The sequence below is a fragment of the Aquarana catesbeiana genome, linkage group LG08 (genome assembly GCF_042186555.1).
Source record: "Aquarana catesbeiana isolate 2022-GZ linkage group LG08, ASM4218655v1, whole genome shotgun sequence".
Taxonomy (NCBI): Eukaryota; Metazoa; Chordata; class Amphibia; order Anura; family Ranidae; genus Aquarana; species Aquarana catesbeiana.
Window position 1 is genome coordinate 257,317,624 of NC_133331.1, and position 27,875 is coordinate 257,345,498.

Sequence of the window (27,875 nt, forward strand, 5' to 3'; positions counted from 1 at the left end):
TGCCCATCAGTGCTGCATATCAGTGCCACCCATCAATGCCACCTATCAGTGCCCATCAGTGCCACCTCATTGGTGCCTTATCAGTGCCGCCTTATCAGTGCCCATCAGTGAAGGAGAAAACATACTTATTTACAAAATTTTATAACCGAAACAAAAGAAAAACTTTTTTTTTCAAAATTTTAGGTGTTTTTTATTTGTTTAGCAAAAAATAAAAACTGCAGAGGTGATCAAATACCACCAAAAGAAAGCTCTGTGGGAACAAAATGATAAAACTTCTGTTTGGGTACAGTGTTGTATGACCGCGCAATTGTCATTTAAACAGCGACAGCGCTGAAAGCTGAAAATTGGCCTGGTCTGGAAGGGGGTGTAAGTGCCCGGTATTGAAGTAGTTAAAATGCCGGCACCAGGGGACCCGAAGCCAATTGAAGGATGAGCTCGGGTGAGGACAGCGCTGGATCCCAGGACAGGTAAGTGTCTTTATATTATACGTCAGTACCTACAGTATTTGTAGCTGCTGATTTTTATTTTTTGGGGAGAGAACGGCTCTTCTCTTTCACACTGACACCCTCTGCAGATCACAAGCGCAGTGCGTTTTGAATGCGGTGGGGGGGAGGCGTACAGAACACGGGTTTTCCACATGGCGTACTGAATGCTATCTCGATTTTTGACAGTATAGCTGAAGGAAACTGAACTTTAAAGAACTCAACAAATATAAAGTTGGAGTCTCTAAAGCATAACTGCGCCAGGCCTATTTGCTCAATGGATTTTGTCATCGGGCTCCAGCATTGCACAGTATTGGTAAATCTGAGATTGTACAAAATCAGATTGTAATGTGTATGGCAGCTTTACACACACTTCCCATATAAAGTGAATTACAGTATAAAGCTGGGATCTGGCTTGTCCTTGTAGCAGCTCCACTTCATAACAGAAAGAAATATTCTACTATTGTACACGTGACCCCCATCAATGCCATTTATAAATCTCAGGGTTTTGTGTTACAATCACGTGACCCGCCTGCAATGACAGCCCGGCTCCCGTAAACCAATCACCATTCGAAAAACTTTATGTAGACAGCCAGGCCAGCCAATCCCCACTACAAAACTCTTCATCCAATCAGCTATCAGCCAGGCGGTGGCCCCAGAGTACCAGTAGTAAGGCGTGGTCCAAACCAGCCAATGACGACCTCGGAACGTAAATTCGTAGCCCGCCTCCACGCCTGAATGACGTCGGCTTTGGCCAATCGCAGCTCCGCCAGCTTTTACGGTCGCCCGCAAGCAGCAAGGTCAGCGGTAGCTGTCAGGTGAGCACGGGCATTTCTCTGCGAGGACTGCTTATTAACCCGAGTGGGAGATATGGGAGAAGCGGATATCACAGTGCCGCTCAATGCGGCTTTGACTCTTACCCGCTTGTTACTTCCTTAGCCGGCTGGAAGGGTAACCACGAAGGATCTACACCGTGGAACGCACAGCCGGTGGAGTTTGCGCATGCTCCGTCGGTCATGTGCTCCTACTGAGCATGCGTGGAAGGTTTTCTAACCCATCGCGCATGCGCAATAGCTTGGTTTCTGTCTTACTTCACCCTATTCAAACATACAACTTGGTGTCATGTCAGTGTGTGCTCAGAGCGCCCTATTTGTGTGTCAGGCCAATGTTCTATCATTACTGAACATGTACTCCATGTAATGTGGGCTCCTTGTACTGTCCTTACACATATTCATCTCAATGACAGTATACTCACCCCAGCTGTCATGGCATTGATTGGCTTTCCATGTTATTGTCCACCAATCGGCCATAACATTATGACAGGTGAAGTGAATAACATGCATTATCTGATTACAATGGCACCTAGAAATGAGTGGGGTATATTAGGCAGCGAGTGAACATGTTTGTCCCTGAAGTTGATGTGTTTGAAATCAGAAAAAAAAATGGGCAAAGCTGTTTTGCGGCTTTGTTAAAAGCCAAATTGTAATGGATAGACGACCTGGGTCAGAGCAACTCCGGAACTGCACCTCTTGTGGGATGTTCCTGGTCTGCAGTGGTCGGGATTGACAAGTATGAGAAACTGGCAAACCGGAGACTGGGTGATGGGCAACCAAGGCTCGTTGATGTATGTGGGGAGGGAAGGCTGGCCTGTGTTCCTCAGATTGCTGAAAAAGTGAATGGTGGTTCTGATAGAAAGGCGTCGGAACACACAGAGCGTCGTGGTTTGTTGTGTATGGGGCTGTGTAGCGGCCGACCGGTCAGGGTGCCCATGCTGACCCATGTCCACAGCCAAAAGTACCTACAATGGGCACGTGATCATCAGAACTGGAGCAACGGAAGATGATGAGCTGGTCTGATGAATTAAGTTTAGGGGTTGTCACCTCGTCCCTTTAAACCCGAACACATTAATTACACAGGTTCTGTGGCTGATTAAGGTGGTAATTATACTCAGTGCCTTACCTGCATTCAATCAGCCTCAGAACCTGTGTAATTCATGTGTTCGGGTTTAAAGGGATGAGGTGGCAACTCTATGTGGATGGCTGGGTGCGTGTGCACCGCTTACCTGGGGAAGAGATGGCACCAGGATGCAGTATTGGAAGAAGACAAGCCAGTGGAGGCAGTGTGATGCTTTGGACAATGTTCTGCTGGAAAACCTTGGCTCCTGCTCTTCCTGTGGAAGTTCCTTCACACGTACCACCTACCTAAACTTTGTTGGTAACCCAGTACACCCCTTCATGGAAACAGTATTCCTTGAAGGCAGTGGCCTCTTTCAGCAGGATAATGTCCCCTGCTACACTGCAAAAATGGTTTAAGAATGATTTAAGGAAAACAACAAGTTGGGGGTGTTGACTTGGCCTCCAGATCTCAATCCATTCGATCATCTGTGGGATGTGCTGGAAAAACGAGCCTGATCCATGAAGACCACCTCACAGATTTAAAGGATCTGCTACTGAGAGTTTGGTGCCAGATACCACAGTGTACCTTCAGAGGTCTAGGTCTACGGTGTGTATCTATCTATCTATCTATCTATCTATCTATCTATCTATCTCTGTAGCCAAACTTTTTTTTAACTTTAGCCTTGGTTAAAATTGTTGTTGTTGGTTTAGGTTTTGATTTTGCCATCTGTGTCCTACTGGGGAGATTTCTCTTCACTTCCTGCCCCAGGGTACAATAGGAAGTTGGAATGTAGGGAAGAATTCCCTTATTGATCAGGTTTTTCCCCTCATGTTTTGTTCTGATGACAACTGTAAAATGTTGGCTTTTCCCATCACTTTCTGTGACAGTAGTTACCAGGACATATGGAAGTGGTGAAGACATCACAAAACTAGTAAAGTATTCGATCACCCAAAACAAACAAAGGTTTTGGCTACACATCCATTTGAATAGATAATGCTGGGCTTCCCAAATTTGTATTGTTTTCAGGCTGATCATGTAGTCTGTGGAGCGATTGGTTCATTCTGAATTGTTTATTTTACCCAATTATAAATGAAAATTTTTATTTTTCTGTTTGTGTTTTATCAAATGATCATCTTGCAATGCAGTTGCTTATAACAGTGATATTGAAAGGTTGGAAAATCGATGCTTGGTCACACTAATAATGAAGTCAACCAGGTAGATTTAAATAGAGCCTGTCACAGGGCGGAGGGAGGGAGGGGGGGGGGGTCGTGGCTCTGGATAGTTCAGAGAACCAGTAACAATCTCCTGCTATGCAAATTGGATGCGGGGAAACCTGCATTCAATTCGCATAGGTGTGAACCTAGTCTGAAGTGGCCCTAAAGCCTTCCATATACCCAGTGAATTGACTGGCTTCAGGTGATGCAGATTAAACAAATCCTCTTACATAATAAGTAGTACCTATTTATCTGCAGTCTTCTCTTCTCTGCATCTATTCAAAGTGCAGAATTTACACAGGATCTCTTGGCCCTGAAAAGCAGGGGGCGGGGAGCTGAAGTTATATCAGTGAAGAGAGCTGATTGGAGGGAAGGGACACGCCTCCCTGCACACAGGAAAAGAGCTTTGGCTGTCAATCAGCTGGATGTCCTTCCTGCCCCCATTATTTTCTTGGTGTCAGGAAAACTCATCAGAAGTGACTCCTGCTGGTAGAAGAGGAAAGAAGCACCAGACAGAAATTATACTTGGTGCTCTTAATTGGGACAAGTACACACCATAGAGGGATATGCTTTGTTCGTATTTCACGTCTGAGGTTTACAGCCACTTTAAGCACATGCCGACCAGGCCATAGCCGAAAGACAGCTACAGAGCGGTCGGCTTATTCTGGGTAGGCGTCCATAGACGTCCTCACAGAATCCCCTGGGGCGCGCACCCGGGAACATCCGTGACCGGACCTGGCGGATCATGGTAAATGGCCACTGATAGCTGCCGTTTACCATGTGATCGCTCCGTCAAATGACGGAGCATCACTTGTAAACCAGCGTCATGTCATGACACCGGTTCCTCCCTCCCCTCTCTGTACCCATCGGTACAGTGTGAGAAGAGAGAGGGAGAGATCGTTTGCAGCGCTGTGGGCACTACAGATCCAGCCCACAGCGCTGCTCAGTTCCCGTACTCTGCCCGTGCTCTGCATTAAATTTTAACAGAAACAAAGAATTTAGTTGTTTGTGTTTTTTTTTTTTTTTACCGAATTTTCAGTCTTTTTTTGATTTATAGCGCAAAAAATTTTAAAAAACCCAGCGGTGATTAAATACCACCAAAAGAAAGCTCTATTTGTTTGAAAAAAAGGACAAACATTTCAAATGGGTACAGTGTTGCATGACTGAGTAATTGTCATTCAAAGTGTGAGAGCACTGAAAGCTGAAAATTGGTCTGGTTAGGAAGGGGGTTTAAGTGCCCGGTGGGCAAGGTGTGTGTGTGTGTGTGTGTGTGTGTGTGTGGTTTATTTATTCTTAACGCATTTTCTGCATGGTTTCTGCTGCTGTCAATCAAATCCTATGACAAGGGGTTGGGGCAAAGCCCCACTGTCTGTGTCTATGGACTTATGTAGTGGGAATCAGGAGTGAGCCTGTACTAGTCGCCCCACCAGCAAGCGGTTTGCTAGGGTGGGTATGTGAAGGTAGGAGGGGCCAGGAGCGATGGAGGGAGGACCCTAGAAGGGGAGGATCTGGGCTCTTCTGTGCAAAACCACTGCACAGAGCTGGTAAGTATAACATGTTCAAATCACTTTAACAACATGCAGGTAGTAAACTGTACCTGACACACTTCCAGACATAAGCCCTCTTTTCATCCACGTTTTGTTAAGGGAATACTTCCATCGATCAAATAAAGGATGGAGTTGTGGAGATGTCCTGTCTTAAAGCAGAACTAATCTCACAAATACTCACCTAAGCTCCAACAGTTCAATGCGCATGAGGTCTGGCACAGGTCCATGCAGGTGTCGATCTTTGTCAGTTATGATTGGCCTACTCAGGATATTGTCACTCATGGTCACGCATGTGTGGGAGTGCAGTCATCCCAGCACACTGGTAGCGTGTTGAAATGTAAACTGAGCTGGGCAGGGTCATCTTATCTTAGGCATGTCTTTTCTGCCTTCCATTTTAAGGTATGAGGGATGGTTGAATGCCTGCTACTTTCATTTGGTTGTAATGTATTTTATTTTAATAAAGTTGCATCTTCGGTGATGCATAAGGCTGGTGCGCTCTATTTTTGCTGTCACTTTGTTATAACCCGCTTGTTCAGTGCGTTTCAGGTCACATTCTCTGAAGTCAGACACTGCCAGGCATCTAACATTTTCAGAAGGAGGCCCAAACTTTTCCCTGGATTTACTTCATAGTAGAGCTGCACGATTCTGGCCAAAATGGGAATCATGATTTTTTTTTTTTTTGCTTGGAATAAAAAGATCACGATTCTCGCGACGTAAAATCTTTCACATTATCCAAAAAAAAAATGGGCTAATTTTACTGGTTAGTTTTTTTTTTTTTTTTTTTTTTATTACAGTAAATTTTTCCCCCAAAAAATTGCATTTGAAAGACCACTGCGCAAATACAGTGCGGCATAAAATATTGCCGCAACCACCATTTTATTCTCTAGGGTGTCTACTAAAAAAAAAAAAAAAAAAATGTTATACATACATACATACATACATACATACATACATACATACATACATAATGTATGTGTGTGTTTGGGGGTTTTAAGTAATTTTCTAGCAAAAAAAATGATTTTAACTTGAAACCAACAAATGTCATGTCAGAAAAAGGTTTAGTGTTTTTCAGTGGATGTAAACCCGAATATTTATTTATTTATTTTTTTTATGTCATAATGTAGAGTATAAGATTTCCTATCATTTGAGCCCAGTCTTGCCACAAAGAGTTAATCCATCTCTGAGCAATCCTCTTATTGTTCAGTGAGATAAAACTTGACAAACAGAAAAACTTTGACAAATCCTCCCCCTTGCTGTGAGTGACAGGTGATTTACATATCTTGTGCACTAGCCTAAGACATGCAGTATTTTTTAATTCCCTCCCCCACTCCTTTCTTCAGCAGCTCTGCAAGGATTGGCTGTTCCACACCTCAGCATGATTTGTTATGCTGAAGTCATGTGGTTACTTTCCTGTCTTTTCATTGGATGTTAGAGATCATAGCAGAAGTTCAGTGTAAGAAATACACAGGAGAAAATGCATATTGACAAGGGGAGTGTAGAGGTGGGCGGGGAGTCTACTGACATCACGACTCCACCCACCGAGCTCCAGACAACAGACCCGCCCACAGAATCTGCAGTTTTTCGGGTCTAATAACAGACAGAGGGGAGACATTTGACAGGTAAAGATACATACAGGAGGCATGTATATCCTTATAGATAACCCCTATGGCAGTAGTTTAGAAAGGATGACATTGGGTTTACATCCACTTTAAACTTTTTTCACTTTCACACAAAGTCTATTCCATTGACAAATTGTTACAATGTTTCTAGTTAAGTTCAACTGCTAAAGAATGTCTGATTCTTGGCAGACTGACCAGTTTTTCTCTTCCTTTCTTTTGATGGCTGTGGCTTCAGAAGAGCAGAGAGAATTCTTTGCATAGAAAGAATCGAGGAAAAACACTTTAGTCAAGATCGCGATAACTATTCTTGATGATTATTTGTGCAGCTCTACTTCATAGCGGAACTAAACCCATCAATTTAACAGTTAAGAATATCTTCCCTGCTGCTTGTGCTACTAAAAGGTGCTCTGTGTTGGAGAAATGGTTTTGTAAAGTCCACTGGCAAACCAATACTTCAGGATTATTAATATCCTGGGTCTCCAGCAGCCCTCACTGGTTCTTCCTGGTGACATGTAATTCTGTGTGGGACCCAGGAGATAAACAGTCCCAGAAATGTTGGTTTCTCTGTAGACTTTTGGAGTCACTTCTACTGAATAAAGTGACGTTTGATGGCAGAAGGAGAGGTGTCTGTTCTGTAGAGGTTGCTGCTTTATTTCATTCTTTAGACCATTGAATGGTTCACTTTTTTTTTTAAATCCGTGTTTCTCATACTTTTTTGCCTTGCGGCGCACCAAAAACATCTAAAAATTTTCACGGCACACCTGAAAAGATTTAACAATTTTCGTGGTGAAGCACGTATTTATTTTTACATATATCTTTAATTTTAAATTTTAATGTGAAGGATGTGCCTGCTTTCGAGAGCAAATCAAATTGAAGCGAGGCTCCAAAGTCGACAAACAAGTGCGCATTTCATCGTCTATTTTATAATTGGATCGATTGAGTTCTCCTGAGATCTCGCACAAGTCTCGCGTTACGAAAGGAACCGATGAATGACAGACTGACAGAGACTGCATTTTTATATATGTTACTTTTTTTAACTTTTGCTTTACCATTTAATTTTTCGATATGATCAAGGTTTCAAAACGCTAGAAATTTTAAACCTTTTTTTTTTTCAAAACTCCCAGGGAACGCCTGCAAATCCCAGCTACGGCACACAATTTGAGAATCGCTGCTTTAAATTCAGGAGCTGTTTTGTATAGCCACCCAGCTGGTTCCATCCCCTGGGTGCTGTAATACAGACGTTAACTTTATTTACACAGAGAAGTGTTTTGTTCTTTGCTGGTTTATTAAATGTGCGCACTTTTTTATTTTTTTTTTACTGTTATTGCAGACACCGTGAGCATGCTGGGCGCTCGTCTCATATACAACGCTGCAAGGCGAGCAGGTAAACTCTTTTTCTGTCTCATCAGTTTAATCAGGGTGATGTGGATCCACAGACTGGGCAAGTTCCTGCCCATCTAATTATGTTGAAGTTTTATCTGGGGTTTTTTCTCCACTTTCTGCACAGTCTTACAAATACATGTTTCTCCCCTCACCTTCCAGGACGGCTACACATGAGAGATGATAGGCTCCTCCCTACATTAAACACAACCAAATCGCAGCTTATATTTTTTTAGTTTATAAGGCCCCACCTTACCCCTTGTACCTCAGTATTGATTGTGTTTCTTCCACAGCAAAACTTTTTTTTTTTTCTTACCAGGAGACTAAAAAGAGTCAGATGGTACCCCTGTGAGCCAGGTGTAGCAATGTCGGCGAGGGCTGCACTTACCTGCTGCCTTAGAGCTTCTCACAGGTCACCCCCAAAATGGCATTTGTGCAGGCGGTCCGAGCGTTTCAATCCCCCGCCATTGCACGCCGCTCAGCACCCCTGGTCTCCTGGTCTTCCCCTGGTGCAGAGGACACCATTTTGCCGGCGTCCAAAAGATCTTAGCACCAAGTGGAGGACTCTGCGCGCTCCAAGCCTCACTCTCAGGCTGAAACTTCCTGTCACAGCAGGAAGAGGTGGAGCAAGCCAAGACACAACCCAGGAAGTGGGTTTAAAGCGTGGAGGAGACACCTGACCCGCATGGCTGTGGAGACTAAAGCATTCCTGCTCACAGCAGGGCTCAGTGAGCTGTAAGGAGCTAAAAGTCTGTCTGAGCCCACCCCATGGACAAGGAGGATGGAAAGACAGCACAGGTGGCTGCAGACAAGAGCAAGTCGGGACCAGGTAAGTGCCGTTTTTCTTACCTACTTGGGGGTCAACACCAGATTAGAAGATCCCTGGTAATCTCCCATGCCTTCTCCTCCGGGGAAAGGGGCCTGCAGCCATGATACAGTGGGCAGGAAGAGTGACCATATTAATTGTTCCCTCTTGTCTTGCAGATTCCCCAAGCGGAGCACAGGCGGTCTCTGACAAACCATCTTCCTCATCCGCTAGCACCAGTGCCAGTAAAAAGTGCGGTATATGCAGGGAAAGATTGTCAAAATCCCACACGAAGGCTTTTTGTTATAGGTGTATTAACAAACTGGCTGGGAAAGAGGCCTCAGGATTAATGAAAGAAAGTCTGTACATGAGGAAATGTTGGCCACTATACAATCTTTCCGCACCTCTACTCGCACACCCCTAGTAGTAGGTTCAGAGGAACCCACCCCCAAAGAGGGTCCCTCATTACAGGAGAGTTTACTGTCCAAGCCAGGGCCAAGTATCTCTTTACCTTTCTCTCAGGGGCTTCCCCCGGCTCAGCCCAGGGAAGAGGATGAGATGGAGGAAGCAGAAAGCCAGGTGAATTCTGAGCTCTCTTCAGGTGAGGAGGCCAGCTTAGGTCCGGGTAGTGATGTAGAAGACATCAAGTTAAGTAGTTGGCTTAGAGGACTTGGAGGGACTCCTCCAGGCTATCTATTCCACTGAAGAAATCCCTGAACCAGGATACACAGGATAAGATGTGGGTGGGTTAAAAGCCAGGCTAGGGTATTTCCCCTACACCAGTCTCTAAAAGACGTGGTTCTTCAGGAGTGGAAATTTCCTGAAAGGAGTTTGGTCAGTCCTAAAACCTGGAAGAGAAGGTTCCCCTTTAAGGAGGAGGAAGTGGATAAACTTTTAAAGGTCCCCAAGTTGGACGCTGCCCTCTCCCAGGTGACAAAAGTCTGACCTCTCATTTGAGGACTCTGGGAACATCCAGGATGCAATGGACTGAATGTCAGAAACCCTGCTGGGGAAAAAAAACCTGGGAGGTCAATTCCTCGGCTATGGCCCCTGCATTAGCAGCAACCTGCTTTGCCAAGAATGCAGACTTCTGGCTAGAGAAGCTTAGTAGACACTTCTCCCAAGGAGTTAAGTCTCAGGATACTCCTAGATTGGCTGTTGCATTCCTGGCTGATGCGGCAGTGGATTCCGTTAAGGCCTCTGCAAAAACAGGAGCACTGATTATATTGACCAGGAGGGCCATTTGGGTTAAAATCTGGGAAGGTGACCTTGCCTCTAAGGCCAAACTGTGTGGTTTGCCCTTCGAAGGATCTTTGTTTGGCTCAGACCTTGATGATGCTTTGTCTAGGTCCTCAGAAAAGAGGAAAAAATTTCCTGTCAAACCCAAACGGGAAAAGTACAAGAAATTTTTTTTCGAGGCCCCTTGAGACAAAATCGGCAAAGGTCCAAGAAGGAACTCAACAGAAGGTGGGGTTATGGTAGATGCAGGCAAAAAAAGTAATTTTGCTCTTTTCCTCTCCAGGCCAAAACCCAAAAGATCCCAAGTGATGCCAGAATCAGGGTAGGGGGCAGACTCATTTCATTCCTCAGTGGGAGGAGATTTCAGACAGTCCTTACATAATCGGTCTGATCAGGGAAGGAGATGATCACGTTAACAAGTTTCCCAAGGATGCATCAAAAAAAGCCCTATTAGACGGGATTCAGAAACTAGTAGAACAGGTAGTAGTTCCAGTCCCAAAAAGCCAGCTTTACCAAGGCTTTTACTCCCACATTTTTGTGGTACCCAAGCCTTCAGGGAAGTATCGCTTTATTATAAATCTCAGGAACTTAAACAAATTCTTCGAATACAAAAGGATTTACATTGAGAATATTTACTCCAGTGCGGAAAAACCTACTGAAGGATGTCTTTATGACCACCCTGGATCTCAGGGATGCCTATATGCATTTTCCGATTTTCCCAGAACACCAGGCTTGCGGTAGTAACCCAGGAAGGAGTTTTCCACTGCCAGTTCAAGGCACCTCCTTTTGGGCTAGCGGCAAGTCCAAGAATCTTCACAAAGATTCTAGCAGAGGCGGTGGCCCATCTCAACCTCCAGGGGATAGCAGTGATACCCTATGTGGATGACTTGCTAATTTCCGGTCCATCAGCTGCTCCGTTGGAAACAGATACCCAGAAGGTGATCTCTGTCCTAAGAAGACTGGGCTGGTTGGAAAAATCCTCCCTGGAACCAGCGCAGGTCCAGACCTACCTGGGTTTCTGGGTGGACTCTTGGGCTCAATCCTGATCCTACCAGTTATAATGGATCTGGCCTGGGGATGATTCTATCTGCCTAAGGTGTCTTCAGCCTTCCATAGGACTCAGGTAATAACCTTACTATCCTTTTGCGAGAACCCTAAGAAAGGGGGGTAAATACATTTAATTGTTTAGATGTCAGGAGATGCCTTCTTATTTATCTACAAAGGATAAAAGAATTTAGGAGATCTAATCATCTTTTAATCCTCTTCTCTGGACCTAGAAGGGACTCCAAGCCTCAAAATCTTCAGTCTCTAGGTGGATAAGGCAAGCCATTACTATAGCTTACAAAAGCTCAGGCATACCTGCGCCAGAAAAGTTGAAAGCACACTCAACTTAGAGCCCTAGCAACCTCCTGGGACGAAAATGCAAGAGCCTCCTGGGAGCAAATTCGTAGCGCAGCCACCTGGTCCAGTCAAGACACCTTCCTGAAGCACTACCAAGTGGAGGTCCTATCGCAGCAAGACCTAGCCTTCAGTCAAAGTGTTACAGGCAGTGGTCCCATCCTAAGGTAGGCCTGTGGATTTCTTTATTATCCTCTCATGTGTTGCCGTCCTGGAAGGTGAGGTGAGAAAACCGACGGTTACTTACCGATAACTGTGTTTCTACGAAACCTTCCAGGACGGCAGGCCTACTTTCCGCCCTGTCGTAGGTGGAGGAGTATGTTCACACTAGGTGGTAAGTACCTAAATGTTGGAATAACCCTTGTAAATCGGTTGGGAGTATTACTTTACAACTACTGAGGGACAAGGGGTAAGGTGGGGCCTTATAAACAGCTGTGATTTGATTGTGTTTCCGGTAGGGAGGAGCCTATCATCTCTTATGTGTTGCAGTCCTAGTAGGTTTCGTAGAAACACCGTTATCTGTAAGTAACCATCTTCTTTTTTTTTTTTTTTTTTTTTTTTTATACTGAGACGCCATGAGATTTCTAAAGAACCCCACAGAAGCTGAGTTCTTGTCTTGCTGTTTGAATATTTGGACAGAACCCCTGGAGATTGAAGTCAGAAGTGTCCCCAATCTTCCACTTAAAAGGGAAATAAAAAAAAAAAATAAACAATTATACTCACCTAGGTGGACACAGCATTAGCCAGATTCTGCATCTGTCCCCCGCTGCCTCTAAGACCGAGATCTGAGCGATCAAAGATTGCTGAAGGCTCAGCTCATTGTCTTCAGTGAGCAGAGAGATGGTGGCTGTCATTTTATTGGTTCTCTGCTCTGCCCCTCCAGCACTCACTGGAACGCCGGGCTGTGGAGTGGGTGCCTCAGTCTCCCAGCAGCTCGCTGAGAGTTTGAGCCAACTGTTAGTCCAGGCATCTGAGTGGATCTCGACATTAAAGTCAGGATTGATCCAGAGCCTGGACTAGCTGAGTGACATCAGCAGACTTTAGCTCATTGTTGGATGAAAATGGGTCACAGGATTGCAGAATGAAGTGCACTCCTGTGATCCCCAAGAGAAGTAGGGCCAAAAGAGCTTTGGCCCTACTTCTCCTTTTAACTGTTTGGTATTCCTCTGTATACTGAAGATCTTGGCCCAGAGCTGTTCAGAACTGAGCGTTTCTGGGTTCAACCAATGCAGGAAAGATTGGTGAATGGGAGCTCATTGATCTACCGCTCTCCATTCTAGAAAGCCCAGCGGTGGTCCTGGGCTCACAGCTTTAGACGTCTGCAAGACTTCTACTGCACTTAGGAAGGTATCTGATTAACTCTAAAACAAGCTTGTTTTAACTCTTTGCCTAGGTGTAAATACTACACAACCCTAAAAATCAAAGTGTTAAAATGAAAGGAGTAAGGTTTTTTTCTCTCTCCTATTGGCCATATGTCTTGCTGCTAATGGGCAGGGTATTGGTTCATACACAGACACTGATTGGCCTGCTCTGCTAGAACTTCAGTGCCCCAGGATCCTCCAGAAAACATAATTTGTGATTGGTTTGCAGTTTACACTAAATGGCGAGTTTTCAGCCTCCTAAATAAAGCCGGCCATAGATGGATCAAATCTCAGCCAGTTCAGCAGGGACCTGCCGAGATTCGATCCAGGCTGGTTGTACTGAAGTCAATTTATCGACTGACTTCAGTACAACCAACTTGTCAGATATTTTTTATGTGATCACTGCCGGCAGCTATGGCCGCCAGCAGTGATCATTGCCTTCTGTCGCCAAAGGAAAGCTCCCTGCCAGCAGAACACCATAGCACTACGGGAGGGATTCCCCCATTAACACGGACTCTGGGCTGCCTAAGACTATAAAAAAAGTTGTCTTGCTTCAGATTAGGTCTGCTTTATTCACTGATAGTTGAAGTATGTACTGTAGGTAAAAGGCTACGCCCAGCAAACATAGAATTTTCTACTTTTCCATCAGGCTGAGCAGCGGGGTTTACAGCATGGGTCCTGAGTGTGTGAGACTGTATATCTTGCATGTAAATTTTTGCATTTCTTTTTACAAGTAATTTTCTTTCTCTCGTTCTCTTTGCAGGTCCGCCATGCTCTCAGACACTGGTCCGACCTTTCAGTCTGGCTCCTCAGATGCACTCATTTAGTAAGTAAAAGATTAGCTGATGAAAGGGTTGGCTCATTCTTAGATGGAGACTGCTGGATTGATTTTACAGCTGGCTGTTTGCATTACTCCGGACTTCACTGGAGGGATTGCTGCACTCGAGTTACATTTCTTGATATTTTTATCTGATGGATGCAGGAGGCACCGTGACACTCCAGGGCTTCCAGGAATCTCAGGATCTCATTTTAATGCCCCACAAATATTACCTTTTTATTACTCTTGCATTTTAAATAGTCTCCCACCTCCTAATTGATGGATGGCTATAGACTGATATTTTGATTTCTAAAGCCCCGTAAGCATGGTGCTGAATATCAGTTGAAATCAGCCGGTACATTACCGGCCGTCATTCGCTCCGTGTGTACAGGTCCTTGTTTGACAGAAGCCGATTTCACGGGTGGCTTCTGTCGAACGAGCTTGCTGGAAAACCAGCATCCGATCAGCGCTCTCAGCCAATGTTTGCAAGAGCTGACTGGTGGGGGGTGGTCCCCCTGTCAGAACACAATATCTCAACGGGGAGATCAGTGTACTAACATCGCATCATTAGTACAGAGACCTCCTTGTGAGCTCCTCCAGTTAAAAGCGGAGTTCCATCCAAAAGTGGAACTTCCCCTTATTTGATTTCTCCCCCCCACCTTCGGTGCCACGTTTTGGCACCTCTCATTGTGGAGCAGGTGCCCGTTTTTTACAGGTACCCTGTCCCCACTTCCGGGAGGCCGGGCCGTGGTGAATTACTCCCTTCCCTTCTGCTGGGCCAGTGAGAGAGCTCAGCGAGCGAGGTACATGCGCAGTCGCGACCTGGCTGTGAAGCCGAAAGGCTACACTGCCGGGTTCCCGTACCCGCAATGGCGGCGGCAGCGGAGGTAAACATTGGCTGCGGTGCCGACATCACTGGACTCCAGGACAGGTAAGTGTCTTAATGTTAAAAGTCAGCAGCTACAGTATGTGTAACTGCTGACTTTTAATTTTCAAAGGAGCGGGTGGAACTCCGCTTTAAGTAAAAAAACATACTGTGTGTATGAGGCTTTAGTCACCTCTTCTCCAGCCTACTAATTGGATAATAAAGGAGCAGTTGCATATGGATCACAGCTGTTTCCCATTCTCTATGCATGTCTAACCAGGATAGGCTGACAGTACCGCACAAACCAATGTATTCCTGCCCCTCTATCATTCTGAGCTCTGCTGTACAGGGGGTTACAGGAACTTTACAGAAGGACTATTGTAGGTACTTATACTAGTATTTGAACCTATGTACATTTGATGATTTTGTTTAATGAACCCATAACTGGAATAAATGGTTTGTTTTATGTATTTACCCAGAAGTCTGTTTCAAATTTGAACTCCAAAGAACACAATTCAATGCAGTTGTTTATTCTTTTATAATAATTGCATGTATTTTGCATACTAGTGTAAGTATCTAACTAACTATTTTGAACCCTGTTCAGTCTCCTGGCTTCCCCTGCACAGCAGTACTTAGACTTGAAGGAGCAGCACTGGCAGTCAAGTGTGCTGAGAGAATGAGAAAGCAGCTAGACCAGTCCCTGCAATGTCTGCACTCCCATGCTCTACCAGTCTAGAGTCTTCACATCATCAAGACCAGAGCAGGGTCCATAGCCCTGCTCTGGATGTGAGGACATCAAGGCACAGTCCACTGCTGGATCGTAGGGGAGCTCTGCCTGCCGGAATTAAAAAGAGGATCATTTGCCAGCCAATGTATTTTCATAGGCCATTTCCACCAGCCACAGACTTTTTTTTACAAATGGTACAAATTATGTTTTTTTTACAAACTCCCTGAAAATACGGAGGGTTGGCAACCCTGCTGGGGCTCATGAGATTGGTATTCCAGAAGGTGTTTCTGCCCCTCCCCACTCCCCCATTAGAGGAGAGGGTTCAGAGGAAAATTATGTAAAGTTGCAAAACTGTATATAGTCAGGCATGATGCCAAACAAACTGAAAGATTGTTTGGGTTTGTAATTCACTTTATACATGTATAATAATTTTTCTTTTTTTTTTTTATTTATTTAGAGCTCGTAAATGCCAAGGAGGAGCTAACTGATTTGAAGTCTGTGACCGACAAAGCCGCTCAAACCTTGCTGTGGACGGAGCTTTTCAGAGGTGAGATGCTACTGCTGAACCTGAAGTCTTTCAATCGGTGCCTAAAAGAGTTGTAAAGCAAACTTGTCATGTACTTAGAAGTACATGACGCTATAAGAATTACTTTTCTGCCATGCAAGGGGCCATTTTTTTTTTTTTTTTTTTAAACATAGTTATGTTTAGACACTGCAATGTAAAAGGGATATCTTGCATCTTATTTATTTCCTGTCTTTGTATTGTGCCTGCATGTTACTCTGTGCTTTTGCAGAGCGTATAGAGCCATTCACAGCAGTCCTTGCTCCAATGAAATCTGCACTTTAAGCCCAGGTTCACACCTATGCGAATTAGATGTGCGTTTCCGCACATCTAATTCGCATAGCAGGAGAGTGGGACTGGCTCCCTATGGAGTCGGTTCACATATCTCCGGGGCGGCTGCGGAGCACACTGCACAAAAACGCTGTGTGTCTTTGGCTCCGTTTCAGGCCCGAATTCAGGCATAGATTAGTCCCGGGAACAGGGACGCACAGCGCTCCTGTGCGATCCGCAGCCCGATATAGTGTGAACCCGGCCTTAATATTTCTTCTGAACATGTTCATACCCTTGGGCTACTTTAGTCAGAAATCGGTTAACCACTTCAATACCGGGCACTTTTACACCCCCAGCTCATTTCACCTCTGTTGGTTTCTAGCAGCTGGTGGGGCCACCATAAGGCCTCATGCACACAAACATAATTGGGCGTAAAACTAGCATAAAACGTTTTCCCACAGTCGACGACGAATTGTAGATGGGGAGTATAGCTAGCCATAGAAATATGTCCCTGTCCTCATGTAAACATTAATGTACCTATGCATCAGCCTTTTACCTGTGAATGCACAAACAACGTGTGTGGTTTTTGTTTGTTTGTTTGTGTTTTTTTTTTTTTTTTTGTTTTTTATCTAGGTATATTTTAGTCTAAATGTCTGTGTGCCTGTAGCTTTACAGTAAGTATTTTCCTTACATAGGAAAATCTCAGGTTCACTTCAGGTTCTAGTGGTTATAAGCTTTACTTTCGTTTTGATGTCTTTCCAGGACTGGGAATGACCCTCAGTTACTTGTTCCGGGAGCCCGCCACTATAAACTACCCATTTGAGAAAGGTCCGCTGAGTCCGCGGTTCCGTGGGGAGCATGCACTTCGCAGGTATCCATCAGGAGAGGAGCGCTGTATCGCCTGCAAGCTTTGTGAAGCCGTTTGCCCTGCCCAGGTATGTAGAGTGACTTAAATTGTTAGACAAGTCGATGATCTAAAATATTATCTAATGTATACCTATATAGACTTGTCCACCCAGTTTAGAGGATTTCTCTCCCTTTATACAGGTTTCTGGGGTGTAGTTAACTTAAAAGAATACCTGTTCCCTAATCCGCTGAAACCATGTTTTCGTATTTAACCACTTGGTGCCCACGCTATACCTAAAAGATGGCTACAGCACAGGCTTAAATTGCCAGGTGGGCGTACGTGGACATCCTCCCGTGCCTGTGCAGGTGGCACGCTCTGTGATCACTGAGTCCTTGATTCTCGGCTGATCACAGATCGGCCAATCCCGACCTTTTACCACGTGATCATTGGCTGACAGCTGATCACATGATGTAAAAGTTGGCAATCGGCTTTTTTTTTTTTTTTTTCTCCTCACGCTGATAGCGTGAGGAGAAAAAAAACAAGCCGATTACCGGCTTTTGTAAAAGGCATATCAGTCCCACACAGTGACCACCAGTGCTGCTAACCAGTGCCCATCAGTACTGCTAACCAGTGCAGCCTCATCAGTGCAGGAGAAACATTTTCGGTCTTTTTGTTTAGCAAAAAATTAAAAATCCAGTGTTTATTAAATACCACCAAAAGAAAGCCGTGTAAAAAAAAAAAAAAAAAAAAAAAAAAAAAACAATTTGTAAATGGGTACAGTGTAGCATGACCACGCAACTGTCATGCAAAGAGTGACAGGTCTGAAAGCTGAATATTGGCCTGGGCAGGAAGGGGTATATGTGCCCAGTAAGTAAGTGGTTAAACCACAAATGCGCATGGATGTATAGTGCTCTGGATTGCAGTTTGCACTACACATTTACACTAGGTTTGTACTGTGTGCACATTTCAAATTTTGCCTTTCCACAGCACAATGGCTCGTGCAGAGGAGACCTTTTAGGTGTTAGTAAAGACAACCTTTAAAAAAATTAAAAAAAAAAATACTGAACAACATGTTATACTTGCCTGCTCTGTGCAATGATATTGCACAGAGTGGCCCCTGATCCTCCTCTTCTGGGGTCCCTTGTTGGTGATCTTGGCTCCTCCTCTTCTCTGTGTGCCCTCATAGCAAGTGGCTTGCTATGGGGGCACACTGTGCGTGCTCGCTATGGGGGGCACACACTGTGTGCCCACTCCCAGGATGCGTGTCTCTATGGAGCCTCTGCCCATAGACACGCACAGCGGGGCTTGGCCCCACCCCTCACTTCCTCCTCACAGCATTTAATAGCCATTTTGGCTCTTGCTGCAACTCTGCTACTTAATCATGTAAGCTGCTTATAATAAAAAAAAAAAACATAAGCAGGGACGTTAAACAATGTACCGAATAAAAGTATTCTATGTCCTTAAACCATGTAAAAATGATTTAGGTAGACCGATTTAGTTGTAAAATTATATATTTACCAAAGTATATGGGCTCAGCTAAATTGGTAAGGGCTTCTAGGTTATAAAGACCTCCTGGTTACAAAGGGGTTAAACAGTCCATATCTGTCCTAAGACGTAAAAACTGAATGTGTGCAAACAGCAGAAAATGTGTATTACTGCAGTAACAAAGCACACCTGGTCAGATGTGTTCAGGTTTACTAATTCCGTCACATAAATGGCTTTTGTTTTTTTGTTTTTCCCCCAGGCCATCACAATTGAGGCAGAGCCTCGTGCAGATGGGAGCCGCAGGACCACAAGATACGACATCGACATGACTAAGTGTATCTACTGTGGGTTTTGCCAGGAAGCCTGTCCCGTGGATGCCATTGTGGAGGTAAAACATGCCAGGGTGGCCCTGAGCAGTAAAGAGGTTAACTGCTGATCAACTTTTATTGGCAAAAGGAATAGACACAGGCTGTCATAGAGGAGGGCACAACCTGTGTTGAGGCTGGCTGCTTTGCATTGAAGAAGACTTAAGTATGCTAATTTTTGAGTTGCTCAGCACAGCCGTTAGAACAGATGGGGGGGATATCGCTAAGTGAGGAGATCTTTACTAATTTAGTGGTGGGGTCACAATTTTTAAAAGTAAACATCTTCTTTAAAGTGGTTGTAAAGGTAAGGGGGGGGGGGGTTTTTTTTTTTTTTTTTTTTAAACTTTAGTGCATTCTCTGAAGCTTCCCACGCAGTCTTACATAGTTGAGTAGTTAGGTTAAAAAAAAAGACACCAGTTCAACGTGTGTGTGTGTGTGTGTGTGTGTGTGCTTGTTTTTATGTCAGTAGTACATTGTATATCCCTGTATGTTGTGATCATTAAGTTGCATTTCCAATAGTTTTTTTTTTTTTTAACTAACACGCCCTGTTAATACCACTGCTTGTGGTAGAGGATTCCACATCCTTACAGCTCTGACAGTAAAGAACCCTCTGCAGTGCAAGGTTAAACTGCTTCTCTTCCAATTTCAGTGAATGGTCGCGTGTCGTTTTGAATACCCTTTCCCTGAATAGTCTTTTCCATATGCTACGGTCACAAGTAAGATATTTGTACATCGCTATTGTATACCCTCTCAGGTGTTTCCTCTCCAGAGAGAATAAGTTCAATGCTTGTAGTCTTTCCTTATCGCTGAGATCCTCTAACTCCTTTTTATTAGCTTTGTTGCCCTTCTCTGGATTCTCTTTCCATTTCCAGTACATCCTTCCTGGGGACTGGTGCCCAGAACTGGACAGCATACTCTAGGTGAGGCCTGACCAAAGTCTTGTAGAGCGGGAGAATTATCGCTTTATCCCAGGAGTTAATCCCCTTTTTAATGCATGCCAATATTCTGTTGGCTTTGCTTGCAACAGCTTGGCATTGCATGCCATTGCTGAGCCTATCATCTACTAGGACCCCCAGGTCCTTTCCCATCCTAGATTCCTCCAGAGGTTCTCCCCCTAGTGAGTTACTTGCGTTCGTATTTTTAGCACCCAAATGCACCACTTTACATTTTTTCGACATTAAACCTCATCTGCCATGTAGTTGCCCATCTCGTTATTTTATTAGGGTCTTCTTGTAAGGTTTCCACATCCTGCGCCAAAGTTGCTGCCCTGCTTAACTTTGTATCATCCGCAAGTATTGAGCCCTTTATCCCATCCTCTATATCGTTTATGAATAGATTAAACAGAATTGGTCCCAGGACAGATCCTTCGCCCAGATGGTCACCTGACAGATACTCACCTGAGCTTGATCTTGGTCCTGTGTTGTGCACGTCTGCAGCAGCTCTTCTTCCCACTCCTAGGCTTGGCAGGACCGATATGCGCATTTGCCTTTGCGTGGGGGGAACAGGGGCACTTTAAGTTATTTTATTTTTGTTATTTTTACACTGTTGCTTTTAAAAGGTGGCTTGTGTGTTGTGTGTGGGTTTTTTTTTTTTTTTTTTTTTTTTTTAGAATGTAAACATCCTTGTGACAGCTACTCTTTTTATGGAGAGATCTGGGGTCTAAAAGACCCAAATTTCTTCTCTCCCCTTAAAAGCATTGAATACACCAAGATCAGTGTTTTTAAATGGGGTCGTTGACATCCAGGTAAACCGGAAATGACGTTCATCTGCTGCTGTTCATGACGGGTCATCTTGCTGGTTACCATAGCGGAGAGCCGATCAAACAGATCCCGCCTTTGTTCGTTTTTCTGACCAGGCTGGTCACTCAGGTCTCCCAGTGGGACGGGAGAGCCTGAGCAAGTGGTGGAAGGTGTTGGTGGGAGGGCGCAAATGTCCTCTCCTGCTGCTTGCATAAGTGATCCTGTGGCTAGTTAGCCGCTAGGATTGCTTTTATGAAAAAGCTGACCGTTGGCTCTAAAAAAACATAAAATGGTACCGGGGGTGATGCTTGCAGGCATCATTCTGGTACTACCACTGGTAGTCCAGTGATGTACGGGTATGTCCCCTGGTCTGGAAGTGGATAACATGTTTGTTATTTAAAAAAATAAATAACAACTTTTACAATCACTTCAAGGCTGAACTGATTCTAGGTGCTGTGACCTGGAGGCCTGAAATCATTAGCCATGCATGTCGGTAAGAGCAGTTAGTATTTCTTCACAAACCGGTAACAAGTGGCTTCCTTCAGCCTAAACAAGAAAAATAAATGGTCCATACACTTGTGGTTCATGGTAAAGAGATGGCTCACAGCCCACATCAGCCTTGTCCCATGCAGAGTTAAAGTCCCCAACTGCCTTAGCGGTCCACCACACTTGCTCCCTGAGGCGGCCAAGCTGCTGGTGACCCTTTCCTTTGGGACCCCTAGGGCAGTCGGGGACTTTAACTCTGTATGCATGGGACAAGGTTGATGTGGGCGGTGAGCCATCTCTTTACCATGAGCCACAAGTTCAGAGAAAAGAAGGGGGAGGGGGACGGCCGCAGTTAGCTGCTCCTGTCAGCCGATGTCTCCACCCCCCGACAGGGAAGACAAAAAAGGAGGGGACTATTACGGTACTCAATGTAAATATGTCATAGACCTCAGAGGTAAAAAAGGGGAATAACAGATTTTCTAAAACTTCAATTTTAATAGAAACAGTATTTAAAAAAAGTTGCAATATCGCATACAATTGCGATTTGAAGCAATAACAGTACATATAGCAATAGTAGATATAAATATAGCTTAAATTCTCGACTGGTTTTGCGGTTCTCACCGCTTCTTCAGGAGAGCCAAATCTATGGTGAATATAAATATATTCACCATAGATTTGGCTCTCCTGAAGAAGCGGTGAGAACCGTGAAACCGGTCGAGAATTTAAGCTATATTTATATCTACTATTGCTATGGCTGTATGTACTGTTATTGCTTCAAATCGCAATTGTATGCGATATTGCAACTTTTTTTAAATACTGTTTCTATTAAAATTGAAGTTTTAGAAAATCTGTTATTCCCCTTTTTTACCTCTGATGTCTATGACATATTTACATTGAGTATAGAGGTCGACCGATATGGGTTTTTCTCTGGCCGATGCCGATGCCGATATTTAGAAATCGCGGTGGCCGATGGCCGATATGTGATGCCGATTTTTTTGGGCCGATATATTTGGCCGATTTTTTTTTTTTTTTCTTTTTTCCCTTCATCTCATAAAATCTAACAGTTAGATTTTTACACTGGGGAGTTTTTCAGGCGCTTTTGGGCTAAAAATAGCGCCTGTAAAGTGCCTGTAAAATGGCTCCCCTGCAGTCTCAGTGTGATATCCCGAGTGCTTTCACACTGAGGCGATGCGCTGGCAGGATGTAAAAAAAGTCCTGCAAACGGCATCTTTGGAGCGGTGCAATACCGCTCCTCCACCACTCCTGCCCATTGAAATGAATGTGCACCGCTGCCGAAGCGCCTGCAAAGCGTTTTGGCAGCGGCGCTTCAGGGGCGCATTTAACCCCTTCCTCGGCCGCTAGCTGGGTTATAAGCGCCCCGCTAGCAGCCGAATAGCGCCTCTAAAATGACGGTAAAGCGCCGCTAAAACTAGCAGCGTTTTACCATCAACGCATGCCTGCTCCAGTGTGAAAGCAACCTTAAGTGATACAGAAATTTTTTTTCATTTAAACATTAAACAAAACAAACCTCCAATCAGTTCACTTGTATGTATAATTTAGAAAACGAAAAAAAAAAAAAAACTATCTTAAATATTAAATACACAAAAACAGGTAATCAAAACTTTTGGACGAAAAAAAATGGGCTAACTTTTTACTGCTTAGGTTTTTTTTTTTAATTCATTACTGTATTTTTTTTTTTATTTAATTGCGTTTGAAAGACCGCTGCGCAAATACCGTGTGACATAAAATATTGCAACAATCACCATTTTATTCCCTAGGGTCTCTGCTAAAAAAATATATATAATGTTTGGGGGTTCTAAGTGATTTTCTAGCAGAAAATACAGGATTTTTACTTGTAAGCAACAAGTGTCAGAAAAGATTTAGGCCTCTTTCACACGGGGCAGATCAGTCATGATCCGCCCCGTGAACACACGCTGGCTCAGCGGGGATCGCTCCGCCGATCCCCGCTGAGCAGGAAGATGACAGGTGCATCGCTGCACGCTGTGCAGCGACGGACCTGTCAGAGCGCCGCTCTCCCCTATGGGGGGATCGGATGATGACGGTCCGTAGTGTCCGTCGTCATCCGATCCGATCCGAAAACGGAGGGAAAAGTAGGTTTTTCCTCCGTTACACTTTTCGGATCGGAGCGGGGTCGGATGTCAGTGGACATGTCACCGCTGACATCCGACGCTCCATAGGGATGACTGTATGTCCGTTCTTCATCCGAAAACGGATGGATGAAAAACGGACATACGGATCATCCGTGTGAAAGAGGCCTAAGTCTTTAAATGGTTAAACTGAAAACTTCTCCACGGAGTTCAGTCTATTGATAAAAAGAACCTGAAAGATACAATGTATCTTCTTATCAGACTTGGCAGGCTGCCCAGAGGAGGAGAGAAGAAAACTTCACAGATAACTTAAGGCAACTTGCATTAACTTCTATTACAGAAGTCATTTGCAAGTCACGGCTGAAGTTACAATCGGCCTTTTTTATCAGCACAATCGGCCGATGCCGATTAAGTAAATAACGCCAAATATCGGCCGATATATCGGCCGGCCGATATATCGGTCGACCTCTAATTGAGTACCGTAATAGTCCCCTCCTTTTTTGTCTTCCCTGTCGGGGGTGGAGACATCGGCTGACAGGAGCAGCTAACTGCGGCCATCCCCCTCCCCCCTTCTTTTCTTTGAACTCAATACTTGGGATGATGGTACCTCTACCTCTTGAACTAAGCTCCCTAAACCTAGGCGTTTCTTCCCCATGAGCCACAAGTGTATGGTTAATTGGTTCCTCTTCTGGGTTCGCATTCAGACGGGTTAACCCCTTCAGGGCTAAAGTTCCTGTAATCAGGATTTGGAGGTTTTCCCACGCCAAAGGTCTCTGAGTTCCAGGTCCTTTAATGAGAACCTACCAGTCCAAAGAGTACTGAAAATCAGTCCTCTCCTCTCCAACCAGACTATCCCAGAACCCCTCACCCTGCATGGGTGAAACCCCTGAGTACTTTAAAATAAAAAAAAATCCCTGAACTTAAAGGGGCCACAACCCAAATAGTGGGGAAACATACCTGCTGTTCAGGGCACACACCTAGTATCCTGCACAGTACAGTTTTATCTAACTTTATACATTCTTAAATTGATGATTTATGTTTTTTTACAAATAATTTCAAACGTGATGATTCTCAGAGCGCTAAGTGCATCTAAAGCCACCACACAGCAGAAGTGATAGATTTCCAGATTGAATGATGGATGGAGCTTTCTGATGAGGGACATCATTCACGTGTGTATAAATTCCAGCTTGGGCTACTTAGCTTTGTAAACATTCCATGGTAAAAAGAAACTGGAAAAATATTAAAAGAAGCCTGAAGCTCAGAGAATGTCAGTATAGACGAGGTGATTAGCACTTTTTAAAGGAAATGTCATCAATGACAACCTCCATGTTTATATGCTCAGTGACAATAAGACATGACCCACAATGAAGCTTTAGGAAAACCGTCCTTTATCTGAAGGTGGATTCTTGCTGGTTACAACAGTCATATACATGTGGGAGGATTCAGGAAAATAGGAGACTCTTCTTTGGAGGTCTGTGTCTGGAATCAGAATTACGGAAACAATAGAAATAAAAAAAACCTGATGTCTGCTATAGATCAGCCTTCCAAATCTAAGATGAGAGATAAAATTAATACATTTATTTTTGAAAGTATAAATGGCTCTGCTGGCAAAATTTTGAGCTCAGCATCAGTGATCTAACCTGTTAAAAAAATAAATTAAAAAATAAATAAATCTGACATCATCACATATGAATCGAAGAAAAGACTGGATGGCCGCACTCTGACACCTTTATTGAAGACGGTTTAAAAATTCTTCTGGTACAAAGACATCAGAGATACAGGATCAATGAAAAGCTGGCATGTTTCACACCACTATGGGGTGCTTAGTCATAGCTTGGGGTGCTATGACTAAGCACCCCATAGATGTCTCTGTACCAGAAAAATGTTTAAACCGTCTTCAATAAAGGTGTCAACAGAGTGCGGCCGTCCAGTCTTTTCTTCAATTTGTTCCTACATGCAGAGCCAGCACCTGTTTCCATCAGCAGGTGGGATGCATTATGAGATGTCTGCCTAGAGCCGTGTTCTTTTGTTGTTTGACATAATCACATACCTTTCCCTGTGTGTGGGGGGGGGGGGGGGGGTTTTTTTTTTTTTTTTTTTTTTTTTTTTTTTTTTTTTTTTTTACAAATCTGTGCCTCAGTTAGGTTTAGACTGGAATTCTACTTTAAACAAAACTAGTCCCCTCACCCCTCCTAACACCTATGTTTACTAACCTGTGTAAGAAAAATGCATAATTAACTATTTTTTGGCCTGCTTCAGTCCAGTCACACGATCCAATGTGTCAGCTAGTGACAGCTGCAGGGGAGAGGAGGAAGTGCTGATAATGGTTGGGGCATGTTCATCTATGGGTGACATCACCACTGTCAGGTGTGTGTGTGTGTGTGTGTGTGTGTGTGTGTGTGTGTGTATATGTGTGTGTGTGTGTGTGTGTGCGTCACACTAGACAGCATAGTTGTTAGGGAAACCTTTTGAAAACTAGTTGGGTTGAGGCTGGAATGCCTCTTTTTTAAAGTGGTATTTAAACCCAAAATGTAATATTGCAGCTTACCAATCATTAGATGTGATGGCTTCATCGGTTTTCTTTGGCTTTTTTTTTTTTTCTCAGTTTTTTCACCTGGTGATCTGGCCAGTAACACGCCTCCTGTATTAGTGTGAGACAACTCTGGATGAAGGAGCACAGGAAGCACAGCAGTCAGCAGCATTTTCGGTCTGGGGGAGGGGAGTGTTAAATGTATCTGCGGATTTTAATTACACTCCAAAATTGAAGCCAAACTCCAGCTCACATTTTTATAATCAGTTACAGTAAACAGGTTTTTGGTTTTTTTTTTTTTTGTTTTTTTGTTCCTTTTTGGGATAAAGGTTTTGCATCAGTAAATAAAAACCTGAAAATTTTTAATCTTCCCCCTGCCAGTGTTAAATGGGTTGTCTCATCCATGTAAACTGATGCATTTTGCTGGAGAGCTTGTGCTTTTAAAAAATGGACTTGCAGGCCGGATCACTAGAAGAAGGCCTGAAGCCTCGTACACCCGATCGGATTTTCCGCAGACAAAACATCAGCCTTTTGTCCGAAGGGCATTGGCCAGGAACTTGTCTTGCATACAAACGGGGCACAATTGTTGGCCAACGAACACGAATGTAGTGACGTGCTACGTGGCTTTTCAGCTCCTTAGATCCACCCTTTGGGCACCTTCTGCTAATGATGTGTTTGAGCATTGATTCCGAGCATGGGTGTTTGTACTTTGGTTTGACGGACTTGTGTACACACGATCGGAAAATCTGACAACAGACTGTTGTCCGTGGAAAATTTTTATAAGCCTGCCATCCAACATTTGGAAAATTGTCCGATGGAGCGTACAAACGGTCAGATTTTAGGCCAACAGTCTGTCAACCCACAATTCCTGTTGGAAAATCGGATCGTGTGTATGAGGCTTACAAAAGGAAACTAATTGCATTGAACACATCTAAGAATTGGTAAGCTGCAATATAATGTTTGCTTTTGGGTTTAATACTGCTTTAAGATGCTTAGTAACCAAGGAAATGTTTTCTGTTTGACCACTAGATGGCACCTCTGTATTGTCAGTGGAGCATTGAGGGCACTGAGTGAATGTTTTAGAGACAGTCTTTGCAGAAAACTTGTTTGCAGAGTTGCTTGCTATTCTTAATGGCTAAAACTGTAGACCAGATAGAGAAGAGTGCTAGTTTACCAGCCCGCTATCCCTGGTAGTTTGTTGCAAAACTGTAATGAGTTTTAATGATGTGTGTACATTTTCTTCTATGGTAAACCTGTTTTGGGAAAAACATCAGTCAGTGCTGCCCTTACTTGATAACTGAAGCTTGTGCCATAATGTGCACCACATACTCGTACTTTATGACAAACTTACCTTTTTAAATGGAGAGTTATCCTCCGCACAGCTTGGTCAAGAACACACCCCTGGCTTTCTGATTGGTCAGCAGTATGCTTCATTGGCAGAAAAAGTGATTGCAGCAGAGCATGATTGGCTACTAGCATTGCGGTCTCCCTGCTTGAGTGTTGCTGTGCTAGTGATTATAGGAGGCTGATAAATTCAGGTACTCACTAGTGATATTTAAAAAAAATCTTTCTTTTTTTTTTTGTTTTTGTTTTTTTTTTGTTTCTTTGGATATATGCCTGGAGTTCAACTCCTATCATCACAGTGATAATATCATCTTGATGTCATAATTGTAAAAGAACGTAATTCACTTTTTCTGTTTCTTGCAGGGTCCGAACTTTGAGTTCAGCACGGAGACACACGAGGAACTCCTTTACAACAAAGAGAAGCTCCTAAACAACGGTGACAAGTGGGAAGCTGAGATTGGTGCAAACATCCAGGCCGACTTTCTCTACCGCTGAGTCTTAACTGACTCCCTCGAACGTTCAAAACCAACTTTTATGCACACAAAATACAAACCAATAAAAATCCGCCCTACAGTTTGGTCATCATGCAGAGCACTTATTAACGTGTTCACTCCGTGCCAGGAGAAGCCCAGGCTACTGGGGCCCTGCACTGAAACTGTCTTATCCATAGCCTTGAGGTGTACAGAGTGCTGTCCTGTTTATTTAGTTCTTCCTCTTTATCCAAGGCGAGTCCGTTGTGAGGAACCACCAATCCTAATGCCACTTAATAAAGGTTCATGCTTCTTTTTA

General features: G+C 44.0%; 2 protein-coding genes across 2 annotated transcripts in view; one reads left to right on the forward strand and one right to left on the reverse strand.

The window, feature by feature from the left end:
• Positions 1-1,508, reverse strand: part of UNC93B1 (unc-93 homolog B1, TLR signaling regulator) — an 88,373-nt gene extending 86,865 nt beyond the window's left edge. The window contains exon 1 of the mRNA XM_073597075.1: positions 1,403-1,508. The gene's annotated coding sequence lies outside the window, so the exon portion shown is untranslated. The remainder of the gene's footprint in view (positions 1-1,402) is intronic.
• NDUFS8 (NADH:ubiquinone oxidoreductase core subunit S8) lies at positions 1,194-27,875 on the forward strand. Its single transcript, XM_073597078.1, has 7 exons — positions 1,194-1,300; positions 8,089-8,142; positions 13,705-13,767; positions 15,808-15,897; positions 16,945-17,117; positions 18,774-18,902; positions 27,450-27,875. The coding sequence occupies exons 2-7, from the start codon at positions 8,100-8,102 to the stop codon at positions 27,579-27,581; spliced, it is 630 nt and encodes a 209-aa protein (XP_073453179.1). The 5' UTR covers positions 1,194-1,300; positions 8,089-8,099; the 3' UTR covers positions 27,582-27,875.

Coding starts and splice junctions, on each gene's coding strand:
- NDUFS8 (XM_073597078.1), top strand. CDS start 8,100: ATGCTGGGCGCTCGTCTCATATACAACGCTGCAAGGCGAGCAG. Junction 17,118..18,773: donor AAGCCGTTTGCCCTGCCCAG/GTATGTAGAGTG, acceptor TTTTTCCCCCAG/GCCATCACAATTGAGGCAGA. Junction 18,903..27,449: donor CCGTGGATGCCATTGTGGAG/GTAAAACATGCC, acceptor TGTTTCTTGCAG/GGTCCGAACTTTGAGTTCAG.